General features: G+C 37.4%; 1 protein-coding gene across 3 annotated transcripts in view; it reads left to right on the forward strand.

Moving 5' to 3' along the window:
• The window catches only part of Fbxo3 (F-box protein 3), a 32,205-nt gene extending 24,906 nt beyond the window's left edge, over positions 1-7,299 (forward strand). Inside the window, exon 11 of one of the 3 annotated variants that reach the window (XM_042691350.1) lies at positions 4,988-5,239. In XM_042691350.1, the coding sequence (XP_042547284.1) occupies positions 4,988-5,167 (180 nt within the window). In that variant the 3' untranslated portion in view covers positions 5,168-5,239. Of the gene's footprint in view, positions 1-1,954; positions 3,982-4,987; positions 5,240-5,837 lie in introns of those variants that run through there. The other 2 variants (XM_042691351.1, XM_042691352.1) reach the window with 2 other exon arrangements.
• Positions 7,300-9,225: the final 1,926 nt, after the last annotated feature.

Raw genomic sequence — 9,225 nt, forward strand, 5'->3', positions numbered from 1 at the left:
TTTAGCTTCATGGATTACATGTATTAGAATATGAGAAGTGCCATACTAGACCACTTAGAATTGGCTTTATTCAGAACCACTGCGTGTTTGATGACAGTTTACTCCCTGACTTCTGAAGCTATCCAGCATGCTTCACAGCCTATATTTTGGCCTATGATCTATTGCCTCCCAGACTAGATCAGTGAGTAGGGACTGAATTGTCTAGATACTATGTAGAAGAGTGGCCAAAATTAAATTTTTCTGCTAACAGATTAAGATTGCATGTCTTCAGGAGCAAAGTAGCACCTTTATTCATTTCCATTCCCATTGTTAGGGTCATGAGCCACAGGAAATAAATTGCCAGGCAGTGGCAGAGGCCCAAACTGCCTTATCTTGTAATACCTTCTTTGGAATAGTCTTAGGAATCATAAGTAGGGCAGGAAAAGTGGAAATTTCTAGCTGTGTAGTAAGGGAAGCTGTGCCAACTGTACTGTTACCAGAGCGACCTTGAAGTCCATAAGGAATGTACTTTCTGTTAGACACTAACAGCATGAAATGATACTTAAGGCCATTGTTGAAACTGGGGGGCTGACTGGGGTGGGGGTGGTGTTTCTTGGGGGTTTTGCCTCTTTGTAAACCTGACTGACCATGTCTTGAAATCATAGTAAGCGGAGGCCTCTTACCTTAGTGCCATGACAGGATCTGAAAATAGGAAACCTAAAGGTGACTGACTGAATTCTTTTTTCTATGAAAGAAGGTACTCCTCTTTATCCACTTCTACAGGATACTTACTTCCAGAAACTGTAGAGCAGGAATTTGGAGGGGTGGGGAAGCAACATTGGGCTTTTTAACTCAGTCTCAAACTCGTTAGACACGTACTCTACCACTTGAGCCACATCCCAATTTTCTCTTTTCTTTTTGCCTTCCTTTTCCTTTCTTCTCTCCTTCCCTCTTCCTTTTCCTTCCTTCTCTTCTTTCCTTTCCTTGCCTCCTTCCCTCCCTTCTTTCCTCCCTCCCTCCTTTCTTTTCTTTTTTCCCCCTCCCTCCCTCCCTCCCTCCCTCCTTCCCTCCCTCCTTCTTTCCTTCCTTCCTTTACCTTATTTGATTTCATTAAGCCTGGAGGAAGAAGAGTCTTTAACTCCCACTTTTTCTGCATGGGGAGCAGTAAATGTTTCTCCCTCAAATTTTCCTTACTTTAACTCTGTTTTGCTAAAATAAATCCTTACTAGCTTGAAAAAAAAAAACTACAAGGAAAGAATTTCTTTACAGTGTTTTTAGCTTTAGCAAACTAAAATTTCCTCTAGAGATGACTCCGAAGGAAGCAGAATGGGTGGATGTACACTTTTAAGTCTCTTTCTGGGCTCCTTCCTCAAGTCAAGCCAGGTATATGTTTACAACCTCACTTTTAGGATTACCTTGTGGAGCACCTATAACATTAGTCTCAATATTATGGACTACAAAATGATTAGGTTAGGAAGCTCCAGTATACAATAGGAATAAAATAGTCTATCTAGAACACAGCAGAGTTGTCTGCCTTGAGCATTAAAAAAATGCTCTCCAGCTCCTGGGATGGCCCATGGGTGGGTTAGAGCTCATTCTGGGAAGATGCACTTGATGTTAGCATGACACATTCACACCTCCAGTTTGGAAAGAAAAGGGTGATGATGAAACTTTAGGCCATTACACTTACAGTGTGATGAAAAGGACCTGTAATCTAAATTTGGAAGCAAAGCTTTAGTCTTCTTCCCCATGGAGGAATGATATAAACTGTTGTCAGTTACTGGGAATTTGCTTCTCCTTGTAACAGACTTCCACTTTTGACTAGCTCAGTTGTCTCTGTGAGCTCCATTTCATTTTGTCTTTAAATGGTTGATAATCAGCAGTGAAGCTATCTGGGACTGGAGTTTTCTTTATGGGAAAAAAATTTAAAATATGAATTTACTTCTTTAACATTCATATTTTCTATTTCTTTCAGTTTTGGTAATTTGTGCCTTTCAAGGAATTTATCCATATCATCTAAATGTTGAATTTATTGACGTAAAGTTATTCCTAATAGTCCCTTGATATCCTTTTAATGGCTACAAGAGCTGTAGTTGTAAACCCTTGGTTCTTAATACTGGTAACTTGTATCTTCTCTTTTTCCCCATCACATGATTACTATCACTCTTGTTGGTCATTTAAAGGAAAAACTTGGTTTTACTGACTTTTTTTTCTACATATTTTCTATCACATTGATTTCTGCCATTGTCTATTATTTCTCTTCTACTTTCTTTGGGTATTATTTGGTTTTGCCCTAGTTTTTTAAGGTAGAAGTTTTAATGCTCAATTTTAGGTCTTTGTCTCTAAGCACTGTTTTAGTTGAACTTCACAAATTTTGATGTGCTGTGTTTTAGTTAATATGCAGTTCAAAATTGTTTTTGAACTCAGATTTGCCTTGTAACTTAATTTTGATTTGTGGCTTTTATAGAAAAGTGTTAACTTCCACACATTTGAAAATTTTGAATTATCTTTTGGTTATTGATTTCTAATTTTATTGTGGTTAGAGAACTTAAACTCTGTACCTTTACTACTTTTAAATGTTTTATGGTCCAATGTTATGTAAAGACTTCATATATCTTGCTAAATAATCTCTTTGTGCATTTGAAAAGAGTGTATATTCTGTGATGTGGGGAAATACTATTCTGAAAGTGACAGGTCAAACTGGTGTATTGGTTGACAGGTTGTTTTTTTTTAATGTCATCTGTATATTCATTGCTCTTTTGTTGTTGTTTTGTTCTGTCAACTACTGCAAAGAAGATTGTTGAAATCTCCAACTAAAATTATGATTGTGTCTATCTCTTTGTCAGATTTGCCTCATGTATTTTGAAGCTTTATAATTGTGTGCCAATGTGCTTAGGATTGTTATGTCTTTTTAATGACATAATTTTAATTGACAGTTACTGAAATCTCCTTATCTCCAATAGCATTCCTTGTCCCCAAGTTTAAAGAACATTGAGGTTTGTTTTGGCAGACAGTTTGGATACTGTTGGATCAACTCAATTGTATTGATGCTTGTTTTTAATATTTGTTGGATGTGTGTAAAGTTCTCTTTACTGAAGTATGATGGTTCCCATGCATTTCAATCTCAGACCCGTTAGGATGTCTAAAACCCCCTGATGACTTCAACCAAACTCTTGCTTAGATGGATTACATTAGTATTTAGTATACTAGAAATTAAAACTGAGAAGTTTTATATATTTACCTATCAGTTTCTTTTAAAACTACAATAAATCCATTACATGCTTAATACCTCCTTCAACCATGTGTTTACTTATTTAGTTTTAGTTTCTGCCTAACCACTTATAAATGTATAATAAAATCATTAGAGAATAGTTTCTCTAAAGGGTGAGAAATCAATAGAAATAAAGAATAAGTCAGGACTTATTAAGACTTAATAAGACTTACCAGTCTTACTACCATCATTTAAAAGGCCATGGGGGTTATATTTGTTGACTTTTTGTTTCTATTTGTTTTCTTGAAATGGAAGTTGAATCATTTAGTTTCTCTTTTGTCCTCTTCCAGCCTGATGAATTAGTAGGCTTAGGAATTCTTCATACTTTGCAAGTTTTAAATACTGTACACTTTTGGCTAGTCTTGTGCTTTTCCTTGGTGTAGGGTTTTTTTTTGTTTTTGTTTTGCTTATGTGAGAGCACTGCAGGGCTTCCTGTCAATCATTTAACATCCATCTTTGTTTTGGTTCCCTTTTCACCTACTCTTTTGCCACTCAGTAGCCTTTAACAGGAATGTCTTCTTCATTAGCATAGTTGATAATCACACTATGTGGATATCATGTATTGTAATTTCTACAGCCTTCCCCATTATGCATTTTGGATCTCTCTCTGAGATCCAAAGACTTCATCAACTCAGTTAAAAAAAATCCAAATATAGAAATAATGAAATATAAATCATATCTGTTTACCTTTTTGTTACTATTCTTGTGTCATAATAAATCCTGTGACATATTTCCTTTCTCCTACATTCATTTGTTCATTCAGCATTTGAGTACTATAGCAACTAGTGAGATCAAACTTCTGCCTTGGAATTTACATTCTAATTGGAAGAGACAAACTGTAATAAGTAAACACTATCTGCATGTGTCAAGTAGTAACGTGCTATGGAGAAAAACCACAGAATAGGGAATAGAAGGAGTATATTACTAACATCTAATATACAGATGACGGAGGAAAGCCCTGGTGACATGTAAACTGAGGCATAAAATAATTGGAGGAAGCCAAATGTGCAGGAAGATTATTCAGCCAAAGGAGCAACAAGTTTGAGGTCCAGACATTCTTGGTGCTTGGTGCATTTAAACTAAGGAATCTGGTTCAGTTCCCTGGGGAACAAGGGAGTTGGAGGTGAGATCAGAGGACAGTGGGTGCTGAATCATGTAATACTGGTAAAAGTCTTGATGTAGGCTCAGCTTGGTAGCACATGCCTATAATAACAGAACTAGGGAGCTGAAGGCAGGAGAAACTCAAGTTTAAGACAGTCTAGTCTTCATAGCCCTGACTCAAAGAAAAAGAAAGTCTTGGTGGGGGAGACTTTTGCTAGCCTCATGCACCAAGTTTTCCTCTGAAACCAGTTAGATTTTGGCCGCTCAGAATTCTGGCTGATATTGCAGCTACAAGTCTTCAAATGTGCGAGAGAGAAAATTGGCAGTCAAGTAATCAAGGTTTGGTTAGAGAGAGGCACTCGTGAAGCAGAATTGCAGTTTCTAGATGTTCAGATACTGTGTGTTCCTCACTGCTGCCTTCTGGTGCCTCCAACAAGGGAATGTAAGGCTACCCTTTTCCCCATGTGGACTAGTTTTAGTGATGCACTTCTAGTAAATTGGCTAAGTGATGCTTCTGAGGCTGCGCTAGGAATAACCTCAATCTAGTTCTCTGGACCACATGCATTTGGTGCTCTGATCCGTTGTGTAAGAAATCCAACTACCAGAAGCTGCCATGCTAAATCACTCCTCACACAGACAGGAAGAAGCACCCAGGAGCCCCAGATGTTTGTCTGCAGATGTGTGGATCATCCCAGTCCAGGTACCAGACGTGTGAGTGAAGAAGCCCCCGAGGAGACTGAGGCCAGGTCCAGCGATCATCCGACCGTACCCCAAGCTAGAGGCACCCCATTGGTGCTTCCCAAATACCAACCATAGGAACCAAGAAAGAATAAATGACTGTTGTTGTTTTAAGCCACTGAAAAAAATAAAATAATTTATTCAAAAGAAGAGGCTATTGATGTTTGAATTAAAACCATGAGTAGTATAGCAGGAGCTCAGTAAAAATCATCCAGACCTCTGATAGTACATAAAAGCTACCAGCAGAGGTCATACCAGATTAGTATTTTCACATCCTCTTTTCCATATGTGTATGGATTAATAAAAAATGGTTCTTTAACACATTACTGTGATAAATTCAGTAAGCCTTTATCTTGGCTTATTTCGAGTGATTTATTTGCTACCTTGTGTGCATAACAGATTGTCTTAATGAAGTATATTCGCCAATACAACCATACTGAGCATTATTGAACATATGGGACACTACATTCTAGGACCTGTGTCTGCAGGTGTGTTTTGGAATTGCAATGTTCATGGCTGTGAAAACTCACCTGGCATGTCTGGTTGTATGCATTCTAGGTTATAGATAAATTACTAATAAAAAAAGAAAGAAAGCTCCTGGACATTCTTTTTTTCTATTTTTTTTAAAAAATTACCCTTAGTAGTTGTACAAAAAGGGGTTTCAAATCAACAAATCGGTTTTTAAGTACACTGCATCTTGGTCAATGTTACCCCATTCTTCTTATCAAAAGATTGTTTTTCTCTTTAGGAAATGGGTCCTGATGAATATGAAGAGATGGAAGAAGAAGAAGAGGAGGAGGAGGAGGAAGAGGAGGAGGATGATTCCCCAGAAATGGAAGAAACAGATGAAGAGGAAGAGGAAGAGAGGCAAAGGAGGGTCTTTGATGTTCCCATTCGCAGGCGCCGTTGCTCCCGCCTGTTTTAGACTGCCTTCTGTTGACCAAAGCCCTAGGATGTCCCTAGTCACTTAAATAGATTTCTCAATAATGTAAATAGTGAAAATTTGCTCAGTATATAGCAGGCAAATAGCATTTGTTTTCGTTTGCTTTATGGTTTTGAGGTAGATGGGAGAAATGGGAGTATATTTTTTCTCTTCCAGGAGTCAGAAAAAGTATAGCTAAGGAACAGACATTTGTTTAAAAAATATTTTCTACTTAAAAAAGAATAGAAATGGCAAAGGAATTGTTTTGAATAAGGATTTCAAATGTGGCACACAGGAGAGATGTAGCTACACAAGGATATAGCTACACAAGGATAGATGATTTTGTGGAAAAACTTCTTACAGTTGTGAGTTACTTAGAAATAAAATTTGTAATTAGGTAATCTATTAAGCAATTCCTAATATTTGATATAATTGACTAATTCAAAATCTATGGCTTGTCTTTTCTTAGACAATCTTATGTGTGAACTGAAACTACCACATTTTAAACTAAAAGTTTCTTCATTACAACTTGAATTTAAAGTCTTCAACATGATGACCTTGAATTTAAGTTAACAATCCTCACACTATGACCTTTTCAGATTATTTACATTTTTAAGTGTGTAAAAGTATATAGTGTGTTTTTTCATTAGCAAAAGATTCTTCACATTGTCTCATGGATTCTAAATTTGTAAATATTCTTTGTTTTGTTTCTCTTTTGTCCACTTTGTCTATTTTAGGATTAAGGATATTTTCCTGAAACACTATTTTTTGTGAATATATAATTGGGTTTGGAATGAAATCCTTCAAACGTCAAGAACTCACATTTTTAAAACAAATTAGGGTTTCAATCCTGTATTTTGTATTATTGCCTATTTCCCATAAATTAATAAGCCTTTGCTCTTCAGATAGAAAGTGTGGTTGATACTTTTTGGCCCACCACTAGAGTAGGTAGATCAGTCAGAGTCATCCTAACCTTGTGTCCCACCATCCATTTCCCCAAGTAGGAAAAGCGGTAGGAGAAGGGAGCAGTATTCAGATCTGAGCAGCTGCTGTTGTAGAGCATGAAGGCACACCCTTTCTTATATAGTGACACATCAGAATGTTCTGAAATGGGTTTCCTACTTTTTTTCTGTTTTCTGTCAGTTACTCATTGCATAACAGTGTTTCCACATACACAATAGATGCTGGCCACAGCCTCATACATCTCATATTTATAGTATCTCCTGAATGAATCGTTTTCTCTTGTGCTGGATTTAAACTCATATTTTCCTATTAATTACTAAACATACAAAACTCACTGATATGCCACTGAGAGGCGCAATATATTGAATGTCCTGGGAACCAAAAGGACTCGGAAGGTGGAAGGAAAATCTCTGATGGTTTTGCCAAACAGCTATTCCACTATATCTATGACCTTAAGAACTAGAACAAAGTGTTGGAAGCTCTTAAAGGCTCTGCTTCATCAGAGGCAATGAGATGCAAAGATTTATGAGAGGTACCTATCAGAGAAGCTACTTATGACCCCAGTTGATGACTCAGAAATGTATCTTCCTCAGCAACATGATAATCATGACCAAAGCAGAGTTTGCTTATAATGTTAAGAGGCTGCACCTGACAAGGATACTGAATCTGCTATCCATTCTGGGTGGTTTAAACCATTCAAGAAGTGTTTCTTGTTGGGCTCAAGCCTATAATTCTAGCTACTCAGCAGGCTGAGAACTGAGGATTGTTCAACACCAGCCCAGGCAGGAAAGTGTGAGACTCATGCTTTCAATTACCCAGCAAAAAACTGGAAATGGAGGTATAGCTCAAATGTGGAGGTATAGCTCAAATGACAGAGTGCCAGTGTTAAGCAATAAAACATGGGGATAGTATCCAGGCAGTGGTAGTTCACGCCTGTAATCCTAGCTACTCAGGAAGCTGAGATCTGAGGATTTCTGTTCAAAGCCAGGCCAGGCAGCAAAGTCCGTGTGACTCATCTCCAATTAACCACCAGAAAACCAAAAAGTGAGCTGTGGCTCAAGTAGTAGCATGCTAGCCTTGAGCAAAAGGAGCCCAGTAGAAGCACCCAAGTCCAGAGTTTAAGCCAGAGGACTGGCCAAAAACAAAAAAACAGTGGTGGGGGTGGGGATGTGGTAGATGAATATATTTTCTTAAAAGGATTCATTTAACTTTTACTGCTTTAATACAATTTTTAGAATTATATAGTACAAAAATGTATAGTGGTGTGTGTGTGTGTGTGTGTGTGTGTGTGTAGTTTCCCTAGTGCTGGGAAATAAACCCAAAATTTTGCACCTGCCAGGCAAGTGGTCTATCATGTAAGCCATGCATCTGGTCTTCAATGTCTTAACATCTTAATCATTTAGGTATGAATAAGCAAAAGGGGAAGCAAAAGTCACTCTGACAAGAACAATTTCCAAACAAGTATCCACTATGGTACGCATTTTACTTATGTATAAAATACGTAGATCATGCTGGGGTGGCTTAAGTGATGGTGTCTGCCTAACAAGAATGAAAGCCTGAATTCAAACAGTAGTAATAATTCCTTTCTAAAATTTTTATCTGATTTCTTTTAGCTGCTTACTCTGGTTTATATATTTAGATGTTTTCTGGTTTCTGTCAGCTTGTTCTAACCTGTCTCAGTATGTTTATATGATTTTTGTTGCTTTGTTTTTGGCAGAATTGAAGTTCAAACTCAGAGCCTCTGCCTAGCAGCTGCTCTGCCACCTGAATCATGTCCCCAGACGTCTTCTTTTTGTACTTTAGTTGTTTTTCAGGTTTGTGTTTTGGTCTAAATAGTCTCATATTTGCTTTTTTGTTCTGTTTTGGTTTTGCCCTAGGCTGGCCTCACGCCCCTATCCTCCTAGCTATGGCCTCCTGCATAGCTGGAATATCAGGTATACATGCTGCTGTGCCCCACTTATTGGTTGACTGGGCTGGCCTTGATCCACTATTCTTGTTATATCTGCTTTCCAAGTACTGGAATTACAAGTGTAAGCCTCCACAACTGGTACTTTTGGTGGCTTTTTTGTTATTTGGTTGGTTTTTAACATGCAATAGAAATTACTATTTTCTATTTATATTTTCCAGAAATATACTTAATAAAACCAATAGATCATTAATAACACAGTGAATAACTTCCATTTGAAGTTTTTGAAATACAACACATATGTATTTGTGCCACTTTAAAAAAAAAAAAAAGGATTCCCATGGA

The sequence above is a fragment of the Dipodomys spectabilis genome, unplaced genomic scaffold, assembly GCF_019054845.1.
Source record: "Dipodomys spectabilis isolate Male_0828 unplaced genomic scaffold, ASM1905484v1 ptg000145l, whole genome shotgun sequence".
NCBI lineage: Eukaryota > Metazoa > Chordata > Mammalia > Rodentia > Heteromyidae > Dipodomys > Dipodomys spectabilis.